This window comes from Equus przewalskii, chromosome 11 (genome assembly GCF_037783145.1).
Source record: "Equus przewalskii isolate Varuska chromosome 11, EquPr2, whole genome shotgun sequence".
NCBI lineage: Eukaryota > Metazoa > Chordata > Mammalia > Perissodactyla > Equidae > Equus > Equus przewalskii.
The window spans coordinates 27,524,851-27,545,776 of record NC_091841.1 but is presented as its reverse complement, the minus strand read 5'-3'; the positions used below and the strand labels follow the sequence as shown (position 1 = coordinate 27,545,776).

General features: G+C 59.0%; 3 protein-coding genes and 1 non-coding gene across 10 annotated transcripts; 3 read left to right on the top strand and 1 right to left on the bottom strand.

The window, feature by feature from the left end:
* Positions 1 to 2,631: 2,631 nt before the first annotated feature.
* B4GAT1 (beta-1,4-glucuronyltransferase 1) lies at positions 2,632 to 5,658 on the top strand. The gene is made up of 2 exons (XM_008533248.2): positions 2,632 to 4,514; positions 4,763 to 5,658. The coding sequence occupies exons 1-2, from the start codon at positions 3,459 to 3,461 to the stop codon at positions 4,952 to 4,954; spliced, it is 1,248 nt and encodes a 415-aa protein (XP_008531470.1). The 5' UTR covers positions 2,632 to 3,458; the 3' UTR covers positions 4,955 to 5,658.
* Positions 2,799 to 2,880, bottom strand: TRNAS-GCU (transfer RNA serine (anticodon GCU)). Its single transcript has one exon. It is a non-coding gene; the product is annotated as a tRNA-Ser (tRNA).
* A 238-nt stretch (positions 5,659 to 5,896) lies between the features above and the next one.
* BRMS1 (BRMS1 transcriptional repressor and anoikis regulator) lies at positions 5,897 to 13,051 on the top strand. Of its 4 annotated transcripts, XM_070564281.1 has the most exons (12): positions 5,955 to 6,060; positions 6,448 to 6,507; positions 7,233 to 7,651; positions 8,651 to 8,796; positions 8,868 to 8,958; positions 9,120 to 9,247; positions 9,423 to 9,502; positions 9,589 to 9,685; positions 10,272 to 10,364; positions 11,548 to 11,612; positions 12,105 to 12,144; positions 12,488 to 13,051. In XM_070564281.1, exons 4-12 carry the CDS (start codon positions 8,658 to 8,660, stop codon positions 12,493 to 12,495), a joined length of 741 nt encoding a protein of 246 aa, XP_070420382.1. In that variant the 5' UTR covers positions 5,955 to 6,060; positions 6,448 to 6,507; positions 7,233 to 7,651; positions 8,651 to 8,657; the 3' UTR covers positions 12,496 to 13,051. The 4 variants fall into 4 exon arrangements, with proteins under 4 accessions (XP_008531457.2, XP_070420381.1, XP_070420380.1 ...); XM_070564280.1 differs by lacking the exon at positions 6,448 to 6,507 and having other exon boundaries at positions 5,919 to 6,060; XM_070564279.1 differs by lacking the exon at positions 7,233 to 7,651 and having other exon boundaries at positions 5,919 to 6,060.
* An 820-nt stretch (positions 13,052 to 13,871) lies between these two features.
* On the top strand, positions 13,872 to 20,490 carry RIN1 (Ras and Rab interactor 1). Of its 4 annotated transcripts, XM_070564278.1 has the most exons (11): positions 13,936 to 14,150; positions 14,280 to 14,460; positions 14,560 to 14,674; positions 14,769 to 14,841; positions 14,986 to 15,077; positions 15,225 to 15,962; positions 16,260 to 16,565; positions 16,888 to 17,019; positions 17,163 to 17,314; positions 18,293 to 18,409; positions 19,515 to 20,490. In XM_070564278.1, exons 1-11 carry the CDS (start codon positions 14,065 to 14,067, stop codon positions 19,521 to 19,523), a joined length of 2,001 nt encoding a protein of 666 aa, XP_070420379.1. In that variant the 5' UTR covers positions 13,936 to 14,064; the 3' UTR covers positions 19,524 to 20,490. The 4 variants fall into 4 exon arrangements, with proteins under 4 accessions (XP_070420377.1, XP_070420379.1, XP_070420378.1 ...); XM_070564277.1 differs by lacking the exon at positions 17,163 to 17,314; XM_008533227.2 differs by having other exon boundaries at positions 13,937 to 14,150; positions 18,293 to 20,490.
* The last annotated feature ends 436 nt before the right edge of the window (positions 20,491 to 20,926 follow it).

The window sequence follows — 20,926 nt, the reverse complement described above, 5'->3', positions numbered from 1 at the left end:
ATGACAAGTAACAAGACTGAATCAGTAACAAAGAAAATTCCAGGACCGGATGACTTCACAGGCTAGTTCTACCAGTCATTTAAAGAAGAATTAACTCCAATCCTTCTCAAACTCTTCCCAAAGAGGCAGGAGCACTTCCTAACTCATTCTATGCAGCCAGCATGACCCTGGTGCCAAAGCCAGATAAAGACATCGCAAGAAAGGAAAACTACGGACCAATATCCCCTATGAATATAGATGCAAAAATTCTCAATAAAATACTAGCAAACTGAACCCAGCAGCATATTAAAAGAATTATACACCATGACCAAGTGGGATTTACTCCAGAATGCAAGGTGGTTCAACATACAAAAATCAATCAAGATAAAACATCACATTAACAGACTGAAAGGGAAAAACCACATGACCATCTCAGTTGATGCAGAAAAAGCATCTGACAAAATCCAACACCGTTTCAAGATAAAACATTCAATAAATAAGGACTAGATGGGAACTTCCTTGACCTTATAAAGGGCATTTAGGAAAAATCCACAATTAACATCACACTCAATGGGGAAAGACTGAAAGCCTTCCCCGTTAAGACCTGGAAAAAGACACGGGTGCCGCTTCCACCATTTCATCTATTCAACTTTGTGCTGGAAGTTCCAGCCAGAGCAATTTGTCATGGAAGAGAAATAAAAGGCATCCAAATTGGAAAGGAAGAAGTAAAACGATCTGATTCATAGATGATATTATATATATATATATATATATATATATATATATACAGACAATCCTAAGGAATACACACACACGCGCAAACTATTAGAGCTAATAAACAAATTCAGCAAAGTTGCAAGATTCAAGATCAACACACAAAATTCAGTTGTATTTCTATACATATGATTCTGACACCAATTCTGATGTGTGGATTTTTTTCCCCACACCAAGCAATTCTCTGACACCGAGTGTCCTACAGTGCACCTCAATTCTGACACTATCTACCTGGAGATAGTGTCAGATTCCACAAGCTAAGGGCTCAGGTCCACAAAACTGCCCCCACTTCAGATGCCAATCACAAGTCCAGGTTGTTACCTATACTTCTGACCGACTGGCTATAAATCAGAGGTTCCAGTGAACCCTTCCTCAGGTTCCATTAATTTGCGAGACAGCTCACAGCACTCAGAGAAAACTTTTATTTACCGGATAACAGGTTTATTATAAAAGGACACAATTCAGGAACAGCCAAACAGAAGAGATGCATAGGGAAAGGTATGTGGGAAGCAGACCCCTTGATAACATTTTTTTTAACTCTGGTCTTTGAATATCTCCTGTCGCGCTCCATCCCAGCCACTCCCTCTCCCCAGCCAGGCCTCTCTGCCCACAAGAGCAGGCTTTTGGCTTTCCTCTGGGCCTTTCACGCGAAAGGCCATCAAGGCTTTCCTTGATCTTGACACCCCCCCACCCCCCAGGTCCAGCCACTACTTTTCAGTCTCCCCTTAGACTAGGGCCCCTGGGGACACTTCAGAAGCTTCATATTTACTCACTCAACAAACATGTCTTGATTCCTGCTACGTGGCTAGCAGTGTAGTGGGCGGGGGCAATGTGGGCAGACACCCGGAGAAATCTTCAGTCCAGGTAGTAAATGGGTATTGTGTGAGCACCGCAGATGCAACGCAAACGTTCAAAGGACCGAGGTGGACAGGGAAGGGGAAGGGCTGAGACTTCAGCAAAGAGGAGGCTGTTTGCAAAGGGAGAGCCACCTTTACACTCTGGCCGATTGTCACACCATGGGAATGCCAGCCTGGCATTGCTAGATCGTCCAGAATTTAAAACAGAAGTTGGAAATGTGAATTTTATGTGAAATCTTCTGATTTACCAAAGTTAACAACTAATGTGATTCAAATTGTTGTTTCTAAACACTGAGCAGGCCAAAGAAAACCCATATGCACTAAACCTGGCTGCTCAGCCTCCCGTGGCAAGGCGTGTGAAGGGGTCCACACTTACCTTTCTCCTTTCTCCTGTCACAGGTCACCAGGGAAAACCTTCAAGGACAGTACCTGTGTCTCCTGCAAGGTCCACCCCAGTGCCTAGCACCCTGGTGCCTAACACAGCCTCTGGGGTGGAGCAGGCGCTCAGCAGGTGGTGGTGTTCAGGGATGCAGAATATGGATGCCCTGGTCACTCTTCAACGCAACAACCCGGGCTCCCTACTGCCCGTGGAATAGCGGGCAAACCCCTTCTCCTGGCATCCGCGGCCCTCCTCCGTCTGTCCCAAAGCACCTTCCCAAGATTCACAGCGCTCCAGTAGTTATCACATATAGTATAAGTATGTGTGTGTGTCGGGGAGGGAGGTGTGTGGATACAAGGTCTCCGCCCTGGAAGAAGTGCTGGGGGGAGGGGAATCAGTGGGCTGAACAGAGTTATGATTTAAACCATCAAACGCCACCACCGCCGCCACCCCCAAGTTCTACCACTTCAGATAGGGAGGGCGGCACCTTCGGGGGCTTCACTAAATCCTGCAGTTAATATATTGGCCCCCAATTAGGCATTGGCCGGAATTCTGGTTCTGGTCTTCTAGGTGCCACCCAATCGTTGACCCTCTTCCTAGGGAGAAAGAAAAGCGCATCCCTGCACTCCGCCCAGGAGGTTCAGACACCTGGATCCCGAAGGGGCCAGCAACGTGCGGTGAACAAAGAGGAGAAAGAGCCCCAGGCTGGGACGAATTGCGTCCTATCCTCAGGGCCGTGCTCTTCAACCTGCAGCTCCGGAGAGGCGGCACGCGGAAAATTAAGACGGATCTCCCGCGTAAAACACGACCGACGAGGATGGGATTCGAACCCACGCGTGCAAAGCACAATGGATTAGCAGTCCATCGCCTTAACCACTCGGCCACCTCGTCCCATGTACAGCACCCCTTTCCACATTCCTTTATCTCTCATCTCCTCCGCACCTTCCCGGACTCTGATACCCACTCTTCAGAGCAGACCTCGTAGGACCTAGAGGAGGGGGAGACCACAGCAAGAAAGGGACTTTTGTGTTCCCTTCCGCCCGCCGCAGCCGGGAACCCGCGCCATCCTTCCCCAAGCCGCAGCCGAGGTCTGGCAAGGTTTCCCCTCCCTGAGCCGGGGGCGAGCTCGCCGGGGTTTCAGGACGCGCTTGGTCCAGGGGGTCGCGCACTGCCTGGGAGAGAGGGGGCTGCGTCCCTGGGAGCCCCGCAGGCGCGGCGGCGCGGCCGCGAGCAGTTTCAGAGTTTGCAAAGCGCGCGGCGCGGGCGACGGGTGCAGTAGCTCCTCCTCGCGCGCAGGGGGCGCGCTGGCGCGCGGAGGCCTGCGCGGGCGGGCGGGGCTGCGCGCGGGGCTCGGCTCGCCTCGGCTCGCCTCGGCCGCGCTCGGCAGGCTGCGGTAAATCCGGGCTTGCGGCTGCTGTCGGAGCCTGCGGTCCGGTGGTCCCTGCTGCGCGCCTCGCGCCCCGAGAGCCATGCAGATGTCCTACGCCATCCGGTGCGCCTTCTACCAGCTGCTGCTGGCCGCGCTAATGCTGGTGGCGATGCTGCAGCTGCTCTACCTTTCGCTGCTATCCGGGCTACACGGGCAGGAGGAGCAGGACCAGTATTTCGAGTTCTTCCCCCCATCCCCGCGGTCCGTGGACCAGGTCAAGGCGCAGCTCCGCACCGCGCTGGCCTCCGGAGGCGTCCTCGACGCCAGCGGCGACTACCGCGTCTACAGGGGCCTACTGAAGACCACCATGGACCCCAACGATGTGATCCTGGCCACGCACGCCAGCGTGGACAACCTGCTGCACCTGTCCGGCCTATTGGAGCGCTGGGAGGGCCCGCTATCCGTGTCGGTGTTCGCGGCCACCAAGGAGGAGGCGCAGCTGGCCACGGTGCTGACCTACGCGCTGAGCAGCCACTGCCCCGATATGCGCGCCAGGGTTGCCATGCACCTCGTGTGCCCCTCGCGCTATGAGGCCGCCGTGCCCGACCCCAGGGAGCCGGGAGAGTTTGCCCTGTTGCGGTCCTGCCAGGAAGTCTTTGACAAGCTAGCCAGGGTGGCCCAGCCCGGGATCAATTACGCGTTGGGCACCAATGTCTCGTATCCCAATAACCTGCTGAGGAATCTGGCTCGTGAGGGGGCCAACTATGCCCTGGTTATCGATGTGGACATGGTGCCCAGCGAGGGGCTGTGGAGAGGCCTGCGGGAAATGCTGGATCAGAGCAAGCAGTGGGCGGGCACCGCGCTGGTGGTGCCTGCCTTCGAGATCCGCCGAGCCCGGCGCATGCCCACGGACAAGAATGAGCTGCTGCAGCTGTACCAGGTGGGCGAGGTGCGGCCCTTCTATTATGGGCTGTGCACGCCCTGCCAGGCGCCCACCAACTACTCCCGCTGGGTCAACCTGCCAGAAGAGACCTTGCTGAGGCCTGCCTACGTAGTCCCCTGGCAGGACCCCTGGGAGCCATTCTACGTGGCCGGAGGCAAGGTGCCCACGTTCGACGAGCGCTTTCGGCAGTACGGCTTCAATCGCATCAGCCAGGTGCTCGGAGGGAAAAGGACAGGGGAAATGGGGCAGGAGGGGTGGTGGTGGCATCGGGGAGCTATGAGCGGCCCTGAATGGAAAGGAGGCAATGAGGCAGGAGGGATCATAGTTCAGGAGGTGGTTGGATGGTGTGGAAGATCCCTGATGCCTCCAGAGGAGTGGGGATGCTGGCGTGCGGCTTTAGGGATGTTAGCCTCGGCCCAGGAATGTCAACAAACTCTGCTGACCTGTCTCTCCCCCTACAGGCCTGTGAGCTGCACGTGGCAGGATTTGATTTCGAGGTGCTGAACGAAGGTTTCCTGGTTCATAAGGGCTTCAAAGAAGCCTTGAAGTTCCATCCCCAAAAGGAAGCCGAAAATCAGCACAATAAGATCCTTTACCGCCAGTTCAAACAGGAGTTGAAGGCCAAGTACCCCGACTCCCCCCGTCACTGCTGAGCCCTTCTCTCCCCAAGTCTGAGAAGTCAGCTTCCTCCCTTCTCAGGCCACCCCGCAGGCCTGACAGGGGTAAGAACTGTCACTCCACTTTACAGCGGTAGCTGTGGTGTTGGAACACTGGACTTGAATGGACTTGAATATGGGGCGCTGGGATCAAGTCCTAGCTTTACCACTAACTAGCTGTGTGGCCTTGAGCAAATCCCGTTCCCTCTCTGAGCCTCAGTTACCCCGTCTGTAAAAAGGGAGGTGAGAATATCTACCTCACAGAACTGTTGGGAGGCTCAGATGAGATGCTATATGTGAAAACATTCTGTAAGCTTCGTACAAATGTGAAGTATTATTAATATTCTTACAGTATTATTATTGTTGTTATTATTGTTATTACAATATTATTAACAGTCTTGGGTGGGTGGGCAGTAGGAGAGCAAAGAGTATGAATGGGGCAGAGCTAGAAGTCTGAGTGCTTAACAAAATGGACTTTTTGGAAAGAAATCAGATGAAGGCATTGAATTTAGTTCTTAGCTTTTGGGCAGGAGCCTAAACTAGCTGGTCCTCCCAGGCTTCCGTCCCCTGGGGCTCTGGAAAAGGGAAGGGTCTGCAGGCTGTGTGTGTGTGATTGTCACAGATCTCTAACCCTCGAATAGGCTGGGCTGGGTTATTTGCCTGCCAATGACAATATGTAAATAAATGAGTGTTCACACCTACAGCTGGCTCCATTACTCTCCTGGACCTGGAGGGTGGGGAGGTTCCAGGTTCTCTCCTTTCACGCCGCGGGGCAGGCGGCCGCGGACCCAGGACCGCCGGCAACAAAGCGAGGAAACCACAAGGGCCTTTCCCGCCGGCTGAAGGCCTACGTGAATTTCGGCCGGTTGCTATGGAGACCGGCCCGCAGTATCCCAGCATGCCTCGCCCCCAGCTGTCCAATTATGAGCTCCCCCAACTGGCGCCTACTGATGACGTATGCGGAAGCGCGGGCAGGCCCCGCCCCCAGGAGAAGAGGGACCGGCGCAGCGCTTCCGGGAGCCCGGGGGCTGTGGCCAATACCGGTAGCCCGAGGGACCTCTCTGGGAGTCTCGGACGTGAAGCCGGAGGCCCCACTCTCCGCGGTGCGTAACGCCACCCCTGGCGCCTGGTTTGGCATCTTCAGTCAGTCTGTCGTAGCCGGCCCGATCTTTAGGGCCGAAGGGGAGACTTAACCGGCAGGATGCGTGCGGGGCCGCGGGGCCGCAGCTGACCGCGAAAAAGCCAGTGGCGGGAGGCTTCGGGCGCGCCGCGGAGGGGCTGTGTTGGCCTCTTCGAGGGTGGGGAAGAATCTGTCTTCTATGGAGGCCTGCTCTTTCTGAAAAGATATATGTGCACGACGCCTTACAATTTACTTTTCCATCCCTTACCCTTTGCAATCTTTACAGCACTCAGTGGCAGTGATTGTCCTCTTTTTGCACCCTGGGTAAGGAGGGGGGCGGGGTTGTGATTTAATTTAGCTTATTCTGCAGAATCCGCGACTGCTGGAGAGACCCCCCGCCTCCCCCCGCCGCCCTTTCTGGTCCCGAAAGGTAGGGCTTAAGTTGCGTCTTTCAAAGTAAATATACTTAACGGTGAAGAGGAATTGCAAAATTTGGGGACGGCAAGCACTGAGGCTTGAGAATGGGAAAGATAAGGCTGGTTTGGAGAACAGGGTTTTCAGGTCAGGTTCAAATCATTTGTGAAATCACTGAGGCATGTGACTAAGTTGTTCTCTAGGCCAGATATTTACACAGTTCGAATGGTGTCAGGGAAAGTTAACAGAACACTTTGGGTTTGCTACCACTACAGGGGCCTGGGGTTACCAAGAAGTAAAAGCCAATCCCTGCACCACAAAAGTTTATTTTGTTTAATTTGTATTTGTAAATCCTCCAGTCACCAAGGGAGTCAGTACTGTGTTAGGTGAATAAGGCGCATGCGCAGCCCTGCCCTGGGGAGGCTTAGAGAATAGTTGGGGAGACAGACATGCGAACAGACAAATAGGAGATGTAAGCAAATAAGGCTTCCTGGAGGGAGTGGTGTCTACACTGATCTGAAGGACGACAAAGGAGTGCCCAGAGAGGTTGGAAAAACGTCACTGTGGAATAGAAGACCCCAATAAGCAGAGAGATGATCTGTTAAGAGGACTGTTTCGTCTGCCTCTTCGGTGATCTCTTGGCAGCATTTGGCACTGTCACTGCTGCATCCTGAAATTCTCTCTCCCATGACTTTGGGTTTTTCCTTCTCCACCTCTTGCTAATTCCCTTCTTCTTTGCAGAGGTCTCATCATCTGTCCCTTTGGTGACCCTGGGAGTTCCATCTTGGACCTCTTCTCACTCCACACATTCTGCCTTGCTGGTTTCACCCTCTCTCGAGACCTGAAGAACTCGCTAGCGGCTGATGACCAGATTTCTGAGCCCGGATTTCTCTCTGAGGCTTAGATCCGTGTGGCCCCAACTCTGCCCCTTCTCTCATTTTGGGGTCTTTGTACCTGCTGCTTATTCTGCCTGGAATGTTCCTTCCCTCAACTAGCTCATCTGTCTGGCCCACCTTCCCCTGCAAGCCCTCTCTGCTGCGGCCAGCTCCAGGTTTCAGTTAGACGCCTCTCCCATCTGCCTCCAGTCTCAACTCTTCTCACACCACAGGAGTGCTCTGTTTCTTTGCCTCTCTCGCCCAGGAACTTGTAAACTCCCTGAGGTCAGAGACTGTGTCTGTCTGTCACAGTCGTGCCCTGTGGTAGTGTCTGATGGTACCTAGCATCTACTAGATTTTCAATAAATAGTAGATAAGAGAATAAAAGAAAGAATGCTTAGCAGTGTTCAGTGTTGCTGAGAAGTCAACTAAGATGAGCACTGAAAACGCATTAGGTACAAGGAGGTCATTGGTTGACTCTCCACCAGTAGTTTCAGCCGAGTGAGGATACAGACATGGACTGGAACAAGCCGGGGGGGGGGGGGGGGGGGCGGGGGGAAGAGCAAGAGCAGCAAGTGTGCACAGGGCCTTGAAAGTGTGGCTGGGAGGTGGACAGCTGGGAGCTGCCCAGTGGAATGGGGTGAGGTCTCATGTTTCTGCTTTTTCTGAGTGGTAGACGATACCTGAGCATGTCTACGGTGTCATAGGAAGGAGCCGGCAAGAGGGAGAGTTGAAGAGATGGAAGAGATGACATGAGATCCCCAGGAAGCCGAAGGAGATAGGATTTGACCCAGAGCCCAGGGAGAAGACAGGAGGATTGTAGAGTGTTTTCAGGAAGGGAAGTGAAGGGTTGGAGCACGAGCAGGGGGAAGAAGTGCATAGTGTATGTGAGAATTGGCCGTGAGATGGTGGGGTGAGGGAGCCGGACCACTAGCCCAAGTCCAGTCTGCAGGGCCTTGAAAGCCCCAGTCTGAAGTTTGGGCTCACTCCCATAGGCAGTGGCGAGCCTGTCCTTGACTTCCCGTATTATGGGTCATCACCTTGGCTAGTCTTCCCAAGTTTGGGACTACCAACAATGTCCAAGGGCCTGGGCATTTCTGTGGCTCCCAGACTTCTGGCAGTTGTGCAGACAGGGCTACTTGCACTGTCCCCACCCTGTGTGTGCTCAGGGTGTGGCGAGTCCAGTCACTTCCCCAGCTGTCCCCGTCTGTGGTCAGGCTCAGTTTGACTTCGTGCGTGGCCACTTTCCCGCTCAGAGCCGTAGAGTTCCACTCCTTCTCCCAGAGCCCAGATGCCCGTCCAGCCTCCAAGCAAAGACACAGAAGAGATGGAAGCAGAGGGCGACTCAGCCGCCGAGATGAATGGGGAGGAGGAAGAGAGTGAGGAGGAACGGAGCGGCAGCCAGACCGAGTCAGAGGAGGAGAGCTCAGGTGAGCCCCACACGCACACCCGCGTGCCCGCTGCTCCTCCTCAGCCAGCCCTGACCGGCTTCTTGTCCCAGAGATGGACGACGAGGACTATGAGCGGCGCCGCAGCGAGTGCGTCAACGAGATGCTGGACTTAGAGAAGCAGTTCTCGGAGCTGAAGGAGAAGTGAGCATGGGACACCCAGGGCTGGGTCTTCAGGCACCCGGGGTGAGGAGGCAGTGGGCCTGGTGCTGGGCAGGGGTGGCTGAGGCCCCAAGTGAGTGAGGACGCTCAGCACATGTCTGATGGATGAGCACATGGCTGCGTGGCTGCCTTTTACCTCCTAGGTTGTTCAGAGAACGACTGAGTCAGCTGCGGCTGCGGCTGGAGGAAGTGGGGGCTGAGAGAGCGCCCGAGTACACAGAGCCTCTGGGGGGGCTGCAGCAGAGCCTCAAGATTCGCATTCAGGTGGCAGGTCTGTGGGCTGTCCCATGCCTTGGGGCAGTCCTCAGTCCCCCTCCTTGTTCCCTTACCAACACCCATGGCTCTGTCCCCTTCCTCTCTCTGCCTCTCCCGGCCTCACCCCTGCTCCCGGCCCCCCTTTTTTGGGCGCCTGGGTCCCTAGCCAAGCCCACTCCCTCCCTCTGCAGGGATCTACAAGGGCTTCTGTCTGGACGTGATCAGGAATAAGTACCAGTGTGAGCTGCAGGGAGCCAAGCAACACCTAGAGGTGGATGTGGCAGCGGGCGGAGGGTGTGGGGGGACTCCGAAGTGGCCGCTGTGTCCCGCCTGGCTGAACCGCCCCACCTCTTCCAGAGTGAGAAGCTCCTGCTGTATGACACCCTGCAGGGCGAGCTGCAGGAGCGGATCCAGAGGCTGGAGGAGGACCGCCAGAGCCTGGACATCAGCTCTGGTGAGGCGAGGGACGGCCCCAGGCACCCCGCGCCGGTCCCAGCTCTGTCACTGCCCACCCCTGTGTAGACCTCAGCTTCCCCTGCCTGCACAAGGGGATAGAAAAGGAGCTGCTTCGGGGGGGTCACTGTGGGGACTGAATGAAACCAGGCATGGAAAGGCCCAACCCAGTGCCTGGCACACGGTGGGGGCTCAGGAAGAGCGGGTCCCCCACCCTCCTCTGGCCTGCTCTCTTCCAGAACAGGAGGTGTCGTTCTGACACGCCCACACGTGCAGTAGCCACAGGCCCCTCCGTGTCCACAGTGCCTACATTCATACAGGGCCCTGGGGAAGCAGAAATTGTCCTCCTCCCACTGAACAGCTGAAGAAACTGAGGCTCGCAAAGGCCCAGTGCCCTCCTTCCCAGGGTCACACGGCTGTGCAGTCGGGACCTGAGCTCAGCTGCCAGCCCCCAAACCCAGCATTCTCCCACGGCCCTGGGAGGTGGTTGATGGGGAGGCCTGGCTTGTGTGAGGGACACAGGCTGCAGGGTTGGGGCGGCCTGGGGGGACCAGCATCCTGATCCTGACTCTGGGTCTGGGGGCCAGAGTGGTGGGATGACAAACTGCATGCCAGAGGCAGCTCGAAGACGTGGGACTCTCTGCCACCCAGCAAGAGGAAGAAGGCTCCCCTCGTTTCTGGTATCCTTCCACCCACGGTGGCCTGAGCCAGGCAGGATGTCAGCGTCTGCTCCAGCCCCGGGGGAGGGGGTGGAGGGACATGGAGGGCAGGGTCTGATTGGACACATGTATGGTCATTTGGCATCCTGTGGCTGTGTGCTGGCAAATCCAGCTGTCAGAAATTTTGGGTGGGGTCCTGGGTCTCTCGTGGGCTGTATGGACCATAGAAAAATAGAAACATCCGTTCAGTGACTCCCCTTAACTTCCTGAGTGAGGTCTCCTTTGAGGCCCTTCTGGCTTTCCCACGATGTCCCTGGGCACGTCCCAGGCCTTCCACCCCCATGCCTTTGCTCACTTTCTACCCTCCTCTTAGAATGCCTTTCTGCCAGTCTCTGCCTGCTCAGTGCTTGTCTCAGCTGTTACCTCCTCCAGGAAGCCTCTCCTGGCCTTCCCCCAATGGCTATGGCTTCTCTCTTCTCTGCACCCCTGTGCCCTCAACTGGGTCACCTGCATCCCATATGGGAGCAGTTGTGTCTGCCCCACCTCAGGCATGAGCCCCCTCAGTCCAGGGCCTGCCATGCCTTCATCCCTCGTGGCATAGCCCAGCGCAGAGTTGAGTTGAATTCTCATGCCCCCCACTCCCACCCTGCCCCGCCCCCATATCCCTGCAGCAACCGGCTGCTCAGGGCATTGACTGCCTGGTGGTGGGAGTCAGGTTCAGGCAGGGAGGGAGGAATCCGCACTGCAGGGCTTGAGGGGAATGGGAGGTGAGGGTGTGGAGGCATGAGGTACAGAGCACAGAGGGCAGAGTGGATGGTCCCCAGAGGATGGAGGGTTGTTTTCAAAATAGAAGAGAGCAGAGTCTGCAGATGGGGAAAGGGGCCCGATGAAGGGACATTTAAGGGCATGGGAATAGAAGGAGCAGGTCCTTGAGCTGGTGGGATGGACCTTAGCCTACTGACCTTGAGACTGGAGAGAGGAGGTGAGAGGGAGCCGAGGGAAAGTAAAGCTGGGGCCCGGTGACCCCACGGGTTCCCCCTCTCCTTGAGAACGGGGGGCCCAGAAGTAGGAGGTGGAGCCTGAGTTCGCACCCAGGCCCTCAGCCCCACCCCACCATCCACCAGCTCCCGAGGGTTAGAGCTCCCGGGCCAAGGCCCGTCCCCTGTCCCCTCCACGGCCTCCTGCTTCCTTGACCCCGTCACAGGCCCTTACATCGTGTACATGCTGCAGGAGATCGACATCCTGGAGGACTGGACGGCTATCAAAAAGGTGGGTCCAGTGCTGCCGCTTCTCCTGCCCCGTCTCCAGGTAGGGGCTGCCAGCGCAGGTCCCTGCTGCAGACCCCAGCCTTGGTCTCTGCAGGCCGTCCCCGCGTGGGCTGTCTGAGGGCCTGGGGAGCTCTGTGCTCGGCCCTCAGCACCCCTGCCCTCAGCCCGGGTTCCCTGGCATTGCTCTGGGCTCACAAGACCCCTTTGCCTGAGGCCACCCTGGAGGAGGGAACTTCTAATCTGTGTCAGCCCCCTCCTTGTTCCAGGGCAGGTTTGCATGGGGTGGGAGAAAGGGAAGGAGGGAAAGCAGCTGGGCTGGCCAGGCCTCTGACAGGAGACCACATCAGAGCTTTGCCTACAAGGGGTCTATGCTCCCCACCCCTCTCGGTGCAGCACTGACCCAGCAGCCCCCAACCCCAGAGAGGCTGATGGGGGGAGAGGACTTGCCAACTGAAGACAGGCTCTCAGGGGGGTTTTCTTCTCACCTACCCAGGCTAGGGCAGCTGTGTCCCCTCAGAAGAGAAAATCAGATGGTAAGCACCACAGGGGTTGTTCCACCTCCCACTGTCCCCGCACCCAGCCCAGCCTCCTGGAAGGGAGCCCCGAGAGGGGCAGAGGCTAGAGAGATCTGTGGCCTGCGAGTCTGGGGTTGAGGGCATCGTGGGGGTGGGGAAGCTCTCGGTTGATGGGGCCAGGATTGGTCAGGGAGGGCTGGTGGGGTCACGGAGGAGGGTGTGGAGCTGCCCTGTGCCCTCCCAGCCTCGACTGCCATGGGCCAGACCTAGGCCACTCCTCTCAGTCCCCCATATGAAGTGACTGCCTCCCTCTTGACCAGCATCTCACCTGTAGTGATTTCCCTGTCCCCTGTACCCCCAGGACCATGACCCTGCTGTTCACAGCCGAGGGGCCCCTCGGAGCAGCTGGCACCAAACCCAGGATTTGCATTTTCCTGCTGCCACAACACAGACTGACAGGCCCCTAGGGGTCTGCCCCGCCGGCTCTCCAGCACTGCTGCTGGGCCCTCCCATCCAGCCACCACTGGTCTGGACTCCTCCTCTGCCCCTCCTCGGGGGCCTGTACAGCTGTGGCCTGGACCTGCCCTCGCCAGGCAAGACTGTCTCCTCCATCCCCAGCGAGCCCACCACCTCCCCCCCACCACGAAGGCCAGCCTCCTCGGTGCCCTCCCTGACAGAGAAGACGTCCCTCATCTTAAGCCAAAGCAATGTCCTTCTTGCTGACCTTGGACCCGGCCCCCTAGTCACTGAGCCAGTGAGCAGAGCCCTGCTTCGTGGGAACTCGGTCCTGGAAATTATATTTTGGGGGCCTGTCTGTCCTGGCTGTTGCTGGAGGTGAGAAGGCAGGCTCCCCAGGTCTTCTCGAGGCAGTTCTTGGTGTCTTCCTCCCGGATTTCGGGGACTGGAATTAAAACCTTTCCTGAGACTCTGGCGTGACCTGCATGTGTCTGATTTACCTTGCAAGGGAATCAGCTCCCGTGGAGAGTTCCTGAGACAGCAGTCTCTTTGGGGGTCCCTGGTGCCTCCTCTCACTACCCAGCAGGAGCCTATCCACTCTGACTTGGGGTACAGGCTAGGGAAGGGGGAGCTCCTCCCCACAGAGGTGGGGGGCTGGGCCCTGGACTACCCAGTGCTGGTGAGCAAAGTCTGAAGCACCATGTGGCAGAGACAGAACACGTGGCCTTGGGTGGGGAAGGGGGCTGGGTGCTCGGTGCTTGGAGACTGGGTCATGTCTGCACCTGCCCCAGTCGCTTGGCAGATTGGCAAGGCAGGCTGGCAGGGCCTGTGCGCGTGGGAGGCAGCTGGCAGCAGCGCCATGTGCTGACGACCTCCCAGCCAGACTCCCCCCTGTTTAGCGCTGAGTGTTAGAACCACCCCCAGAACCTCACTTAAGCAAAGGGGTTAGTTTCCATGGAGACACGGCATCCTTTCTCCATGGCAACCTGAAATCCCAAAACCCAAGGTAGGCTCAGGAATGAGTCATCTGTGGCCAATAGGGGGCGCTTTCCCACACGGCTGACCCTAAGGCCTGGACAGATGAGCGACTGACACAGACTTAAAGGTGCCCCAGGGGCGAGGCTTGGGCCTCTGGGGACTGAGACAGGCCCTGCTTAACCCCTTCCTGCCCACCCCTGTGGTTCAGGGAAGCTGACAGGGCTGCAGGAAGCACTGAGTGGAGGCGGCAGCCCACAGCTGGGGCCCTCGGAGTGGCGCTTGCAGAGAAGGGATCCCTGCCCCCCGAGGCGGGGCCCAGAAAAGAGAGGCAACGGGCGCTGCCCAAGCTGAGTGGACACACAAGAGTTAACTGGCGGGGTGTGACAGGGCGATCCGCCCTCAGGAAGTGTTACTCACCACCGGGAATGTGAATGCTCTCGCCTTGGGGGCTGGATTCTCTTCCTGAGTCCCTGGAGAAACCAGAAACCGAAGGAGCTCCCAGCCATGGAAACCCCTGGGGAGCCAGGAGCAGGCCCTTTCGGAGCCCCCAGCCTGACCAGCTTTGCACCTGGACACCTGGAGAGCGAAAAGTTAGTGAAGTTGGAAGGGTGGCTGGTGGGGCAGGGAGGGGTGGCAGCACAGGGTCCGTCCTGGGGGCAGAGGAGGGGGAAAGGGTCCCAGCTCCTGGCCTCCTGCTCAGGTCTGGTGCCTGCCTCCAGGCCAGCCCAGGACCCGCTGTATGATGTGCCTGATGCCGGCGGGGGTCAGGCAGGTGGGCCCCAGCGGCCCGGGCGCACCGTGAGCCTGCGGGAGCGCCTGCTGCTCACGCGGCCCGTGTGGCTGCAGCTGCGCGCCAACGCCGCGGCTGCCCTGCACGCACTGAGGACCGAGCCCCCGGGGGTGAGTTGTGCCCCCTCCTTTCAGGGACTGGCCAGCCGAGGATGGGAGGGAGAGGGGCTGGACACGAGGTCTGAGTCTCCGAACCCTGTCCACTCGCAGACGTTCCTGGTACGGAAATCCAACACTCGCCAGTGCCAAGTCCTGTGCGTGCGGCTGCCTGAGGCCAGCGGCCCCTCCTTCGTCTCCAGCCACTACATCCAGGAGAGCCCTGGGGGTGAGAGGAACTGGCCTGGCGGGAAGGGGCTGGAAACAGTTAGGGTGGGTCCAGGGGGGTTCCCCAGAGGACACCTTCACTTCCCATCTCTCAGGCGTCTCCTTGGAGAGCTCAGAGCTCGTGTTCCGGGACCTGGTCCAGCTCATCTGTGCCTACTGCCACGCACGGTGAGCCTGGCCACAGGGCACCTGGTGTCTATGGGCCCTGCTCCCCTGGGACACCTTGTCCTCCCCGCCCCCACAGGCCCTCTCAGCCCCCGCAGCCCCAAACATGCCTCACTCCTGATTTTCTGCTCCCCTTTCTGGCCTCAGGGACATCCTTCTCCTCCCGCTCCAGCTCCCCAGAGCCATCCGCCTGGCAGCCACGCACAAGGAACTGGAAGCCATCTCCCATCTGGGCATTGGTAAGGGGTCCCCTGCTACCCACTGCACAGATGGGCAAGCTGAGGCCAAGAGGGAAAGGGAAGGCACGCAGGCGCACACCCTGAAGCTTGTGCCTCTCCCTTGGTTGGACACCCTCCCTGAGGCCCCAGGTGGTTTCTCTTCCCTAGAGTTCTGGAGCTCCTCCCTCAACACCAAGGCTCAGCCTGGCCCATCTGATGGCCCGCTGTTGCCCAGGCTGAAGTCTCGGTCCCCGCAAGAGCTGGACCAGGGCACTGGAGCCGCCCTCTGCTTCTTCAACCCACTGTTCCCAGGGGACCTGGGTCCCACCAAGCGGGAGAAATTCAAGACGAGTTTCAAAGTGCGAGTGTCCACAGAGACCTCCAGCCCCCTGTCTCCACCTGCTGTGCCACCTCCTCCAGTCCCTGTGCTGCCACGGGCAGCCCCCAACCAGACAGAAAGATTGCCCCCTCGCCAGCTGCTGCGGAGGGAGAGCTCAGTGGGGTACCGTGTGCCAGGGGGTGCCGGCCCCAGCCTCCCGCCCCTGCCCTCCCTCCAGGAGGTGGACTGCTGCTCCCCCAGCAGCTCAGAGGAGGAGGGGGCACCTGGGTCCCAGGGAAGCCCAGTGACCTCCCCCCGCCTAGGGCGCCGGCCGCCCCTGCTTCGGTCCATGAGCGCTGCCTTCTGCTCCCTGCTGGCACCTGAGCGGCAGGTGGGCCGCGCAGCCGCAGCACTGATGCATGACCGCCACACAGCTGTGGGCCAGCTGGTGCAGGATCTGCTGACCCAGGTGCGGGCCGGCCCTGAGCCCCGGGAGCTGCAGGGCATCCGGGAGGCGCTGAGCCGGGCCCGGGCCATGCTGAGCGCGGAGCTGGGCCCTGAGAAGCTGCTGCCGCCTGAGAGACTGGGTGAGACTCCAGCCCCGGCTTTTGCCTGTTCAGCCTCATCTCTCCGCGATTCCAGTTCGTCCCCTTTCCACTCCCTCCTCCTCTCTACAGTGCCAGCCTGCCTTTCTAGTCTGTTCTGCTGCTTTAAGAACCCACCTCATCTTATCTCCGTTCAAGTGAATTCCATCCTCCACCTCCCCCCCTCCTGTCTCACCAAGACTCCTCATCCTTCTCCCTCCCCGACTGTGCCCCTTCTGCCTGGGACTCTGCCCCCCACCCCTGCCATGGTTCCCCTGACCCCGGACTGCCTCTCCACAGAATGCGTCCTGGAGAAGTCGCTGCATCGCTCTGTGCTCAAGCCTCTCCGGCCCATCCTGGCAGCCCGCCTGCGGCGCCGGCTTTCTGCCAATGGCTCCCTGGGCTGCCTGGCTGAAGGCCTCCGCTTGGCCCGGGCCCAGGGCCCCAGAGCCTTCGGGTCCCACTTGAGCCTGCCCTCCCCAGTAGAGATGGAGCAGGTGCGCCAGAAGCTACTGCAGCTGCTCCGGGCCTACTCACCCAGCGCCCAGGTCAAGTGGCTCCTGCAGGCCTGCAAGCTGCTGTACACAGCACTGAGGACCCATGCGGGTATGCCTCCTCCCACCTCCTCCTACTGACCCCCTGCTGAGTCAGAGGCAACCCCCACCCCCATGAGGCAGGGACTTCCTGAATGGTACAGCGTGGGGGGGGGGGGGCGGGAAATGAGTCCAACTCTCCCATCTCACAGATGGTGAAACTGAGGCCCAGCAAGTACAGCATCCTCTCCCTAGCCCCTGCTCATGGTTGTCATAGATACCACATTGCCCAAGGCCTGGCACGTGGAGGGGAGGGTCCCTATCTAAGACGAGGAGTGGCCTCTGACCCGGGGGCCCCAGAGGAGCCTGAAGCTTCCTCCTCCACCCCCCCACAGGGGAGGGCGCCGGGGCCGATGAGTTCCTCCCGCTGCTGAGCATTGTCCTGGCCCAGTGTAACCTTCCTGAGCTGCTGCTGGAGGCCGAGTACATGTCTGAGCTGCTGGAGCCTGCCCTGCTCACTGGAGAGGGTGAGGGACCGCCCCCACACACGCCACATCAGGGTGGGGCTGGGGTGCCTTAGCCGCTGTGTGGCCCTGAGTAAGCAGGGGAGGAGAGAAGGAGCAGGTCACCCACCCCTAGCCTGAGCTGCATTCTTCCCCTTTTGTCCCAGGCGGCTACTACTTGACCACCCTCTCGGCCAGCCTGGCCCTGCTGAGCAGCCTGGGCCAGGCCCACACCCTCCCCCTGAGCCCCTCCCAGGAGCTGCAGCGCTCCCTCAGCCTCTGGGAGCAGCGCCGGCTGCCCGCCAGCCACAGCTTCCAGGTAACAGGGCCTCCACGCCATCTGCCCCAAACTTTCCAGCGTTGGAGGGCTCCGGCATCCTCCTGTGCAGCCCCCTCTTTTCCCAGTGGGGCCTGGCAGGGGAAGGGCCAGTCCTGCATCACCCCCAATAGAAACAGCGCCCCACGCAGAACACGCGTCAGACCCGGGCTCTCTGTGCCAGAGTGCTAAGTGCTGTGGGTACTCAGCCTGGCATCTTCACAGAAACTCTGAAGTAAGGCCATTACTGTCCCCATTGTATAGATGAGGAAACTGAGACACAATGGTAGAGGGAAAGGGACACAGAGGGCAGCTCAAGCTCCAGTTCCTGGCTTCCAGCCCCCAGCTGGGGCTCTGCCCTCCCCTGGACTCAGGCTTCCAGCCCACACTCCCCTCACCCTCCCTTCTGGACTCAGGCCTGGTACCCACAGAGCCAGACGCCATCTGGCCATTCACTGTCCTCTCTATCCAGTGAGGGGATCCTTCCTAGCCTTGGTTAAGAGTTCAGACTTGGTAGCCAGATCCTGGGTTGAAATCCTGGCTCTGCTACTTTCTGGTTGTGGGAATTTGGGAGAGTTATGTAACCTCTTTGTGCCTCAGTTTTCTCATCTATAAAATGGGGCCATAGTACCTGCGTCCTGGGGTGGATGTGAGGATTCAATGAATTAATGCAGGACAAGCCCTTGGGGCACAGGGCACACTCTGTCCGAGTCAGATGGTTGGGCTGTAGGGCCAGGGGGCCAGCCTTCCAGCCTGCAGCTGGGGCCCACTGGCCCAAGCGCATCTCTCCCTTCCTCAGAAGCCCCCTCGGGGCTCACCTCGTCCAAAAAGCTTTTGCCACTTGGTTGTTCCACCTCTGGATTTACCACTCCTCCCCACCCCCGCCCCACCCCTGCAGAGACCATGCTGGGGCCTCAGCTTGGCAGCCACATAGAGACCAGGCAGGGCTGAGTTCTCGTTTTGGCTTCTCCTCCTGTACAGCACCTCCTCCGAGTAGCCTATCAGGACCCCAGCAGCGGCTGTACCTCCAAGACCCTGGCCGTGCCCCCAGGGGCCTCGATTGCCACCCTAAACCAGCTCTGTGCCACCAAGTTCCGAGTGAGCCAGCCTGACGCTTTCGGCCTCTTCCTGTACAAGGAGCAGGGCTACCGCCGCCTGCCCCCCGGAGCCCTGGCCCATGGGCTCCCCACAACCGGCTACCTCGTCTACCGCCGGGCGGAGCGGCCTGAGACCCCGGGGCCCTCCCCTGGGGCTGCAGCAGGGGAGGGCAATGGGGAGCCAGAGGCAGGGAGCAAGGAGGAGAAGAAAGGGGGCCCAGGAGACGGGGACACTGAGGTCAAAGCCAGTGCCAGGGACAGCAGGGCAGAGTCTGAGAGAACTGCCCAGGGAGCTGAGGGGGGCGAGGGCCAAGCCAGGGGGGGCTCTGCTCAGCCAGGGGGGCCAGAGGCCAAGGGAAGCCAGGCAGCAGAGGAGTAGCAGGGAGAGGCCAGAAGGGTCATCTGGGGCAGAAAACTCTGAGCCTGCTGGGAAGGCCTTTTGGAGGAGTCGTCAGCCCCACCAGCCAAGGCCGCAGCCCCCTTAGCCTTCCCCACCTCAGGCCACTCCTGTGTCTGCCACCACCTCTGTGTGCCATTTATCCCTATGATCACACCTGCTGGAGGAATGCCTGACTGGCCATGTCTGGGCCATTAGAGTAAAGTTGAGGCGGTTTGGGGGACGCCAGATCAAGGCCCCAAGCCCCTTTGCCGCACATCCTTTCCCCCCGCTGGAGGCCAACCAGCCTGCAGTGGTGAGCGTGCCCATCAGGGGACAAACCACCAGGTGCCCAACAGCTGGCAGTGGGGGGGGGGCACACAGCGTGGGCAGGGCAGGACTGCTACCAAGCAGCCCCTGCAGGGGGGGCCTTCAAGGCCCTGAGGCTCCACCCACGCCTGGTGTCAGGAAGATGCAGGGAGGCAGCAAGGGCTCCGGCCCAGTCCTGCCCCGACCACCTGGAGAACAGCTAGCGCCTCCAAACCTCAGCGTTCTCACGTGTCAAGTGGAGTGGCTATTGCTGCCCGGCCTTCTCCCGGAAGTCTTCCAGGGGTCAAAATGGATGGTTTTGCTGCCAAGCAGAGCTCAGACTAGGAGAAAGCGGAGGGAAGAAGGCAGGATGTTAGCAGCCCCCACCCCACCCCTCCAAGGATCTGATCTCTTCTCTCAGGAAGGATGATGTTCTCCAGTGAGCCCAGGGGAGATCCTGGACATCAGGCCTGGCCGAGGGAGCACCGAGTTCCAGTCTTTCCCAAGGTGGGAAGTCCTCCCAGGCCCTCTGGCGTCCCAGGGGAATTGGACAGGGGAGACAGGCTTCTGAACTGGAGCGGGGGCTTAGAAACCGCTTTCTCTGCTCCTAACTCTTTGGGACCTCACAAGAGCTTGACAGGGGCAGGGCATGGCTTATTGCCCACTGAGGTTCAGGAAAGTGACTCCTAAGATATCACACAACAGGCCATCAGGGGTTCCCCCACCCAAACCAGGGTGTCAGGTTCCAACTAGGACCTCTATTCTAAGCCACCAGTAAATTAACCTCAAGGCCCAGGAGGCGCAGAGCAGGCAGCAAATCTGAGGAAAGAAAATGCCAGCAATGACCACAAGGGGGTGCACGTGGCCCAGGAAGCGGCTGAGTGGGTGACCCCAGGGGCGGGGGTGGCTCCAGAGCTGCAGCAGCAGGTGGCCACCGGCTTTGCCAGGCAACCTGGGGACAGTGCAGGGGCCAAGGCTGCAGCCTTCAGCTCCCTTAGAATCAGGGGTCACTCCCTGGGAAGGAACTGTCCCCTGGTGGAAGGAGGAACCCAGCCCGTCTCTGAGGTGCTCCCTCAAGTGCTGAGCACAAAGGGACATCAGCCCATGTGTCAGACACATGACAACTGGAAGGGAGAAATCCTGGACGTCAGGACTTCAGACAATCCAGATACAACCCACATGCCTGGCTCCCAAATTTCTCACTGGGTCGCCGGCAGCTCTTCCCTCCCCTCTTCCAACACCGCCCCCGCCCCACCCCTGGCCCCCCGAAGCGTCTCGCTGGTCGAGTCCCCCCGTCATTCTTTTGTATGTCCTCTCTCCCCACCCCATGCCCCCCAGTGCCTCGCACAGTGCTGGGCACTCCGTAGGCGCTCAATAAATGCTGTCAACTGCTTGGAGTTCGATACCTAAGAGTGAAGGGCAGTGAGGTGGGAAGCTGGGAGGTTAAGGGAGGGCTGGGTTCTGGGAACCAAACTCAGGAAGCCTCAAGTTCAGTCCCAGAGGAAGGACCTGGAGTGGTTTCGAGGGTGTTCGGAGAATCCCAGGGCCGGATGTGGAGCAGGTCTCCCGGCACTAGGACAAGCCAGGGCTTCTGGGCCCCTGCCTTAGACACCTCAGAGACCCCTCCCAGCCCCTTGCCGTGCTCAGTCCTAACTCATCGGGGCCCTGCCAGGCCCTGCCTGCTGCCTGAGCCTTTGGGTTTATCTTCTCAAGAGACTGATTGGTCAGGGGTCCAGGCCGGGTAAATCAGCATGACCAAGGGTCATGCTACGGGCACTGGGGCTCCCAGCAGGGCAGGCAATGATAGGCTGGTCTAAGACTGCTCTCATTATC

Excerpts from the sequence above, each read along its gene's own strand:
- RIN1 (XM_008533227.2), top strand. The coding sequence starts at position 14,065 with ATGGAAACCCCTGGGGAGCCAGGAGCAGGCCCTTTCGGAGCCCCCAGC. Across the intron at positions 14,461-14,559 it reads TGAGGACCGAGCCCCCGGGG|ACGTTCCTGGTACGGAAATC; the intron begins GTGAGTTGTGCC and ends GTCCACTCGCAG. Across the intron at positions 15,963-16,259 it reads GCTGCCGCCTGAGAGACTGG|AATGCGTCCTGGAGAAGTCG; the intron begins GTGAGACTCCAG and ends GCCTCTCCACAG.
- B4GAT1 (XM_008533248.2), top strand. The coding sequence starts at position 3,459 with ATGCAGATGTCCTACGCCATCCGGTGCGCCTTCTACCAGCTGCTGCTG. Across the intron at positions 4,515-4,762 it reads GCTTCAATCGCATCAGCCAG|GCCTGTGAGCTGCACGTGGC; the intron begins GTGCTCGGAGGG and ends CTCCCCCTACAG.
- BRMS1 (XM_008533235.2), top strand. The coding sequence starts at position 8,658 with ATGCCCGTCCAGCCTCCAAGCAAAGACACAGAAGAGATGGAAGCAGAG. Across the intron at positions 9,503-9,588 it reads GAGCCAAGCAACACCTAGAG|AGTGAGAAGCTCCTGCTGTA; the intron begins GTGGATGTGGCA and ends CACCTCTTCCAG. Across the intron at positions 11,613-12,104 it reads ACTGGACGGCTATCAAAAAG|GCTAGGGCAGCTGTGTCCCC; the intron begins GTGGGTCCAGTG and ends TCACCTACCCAG.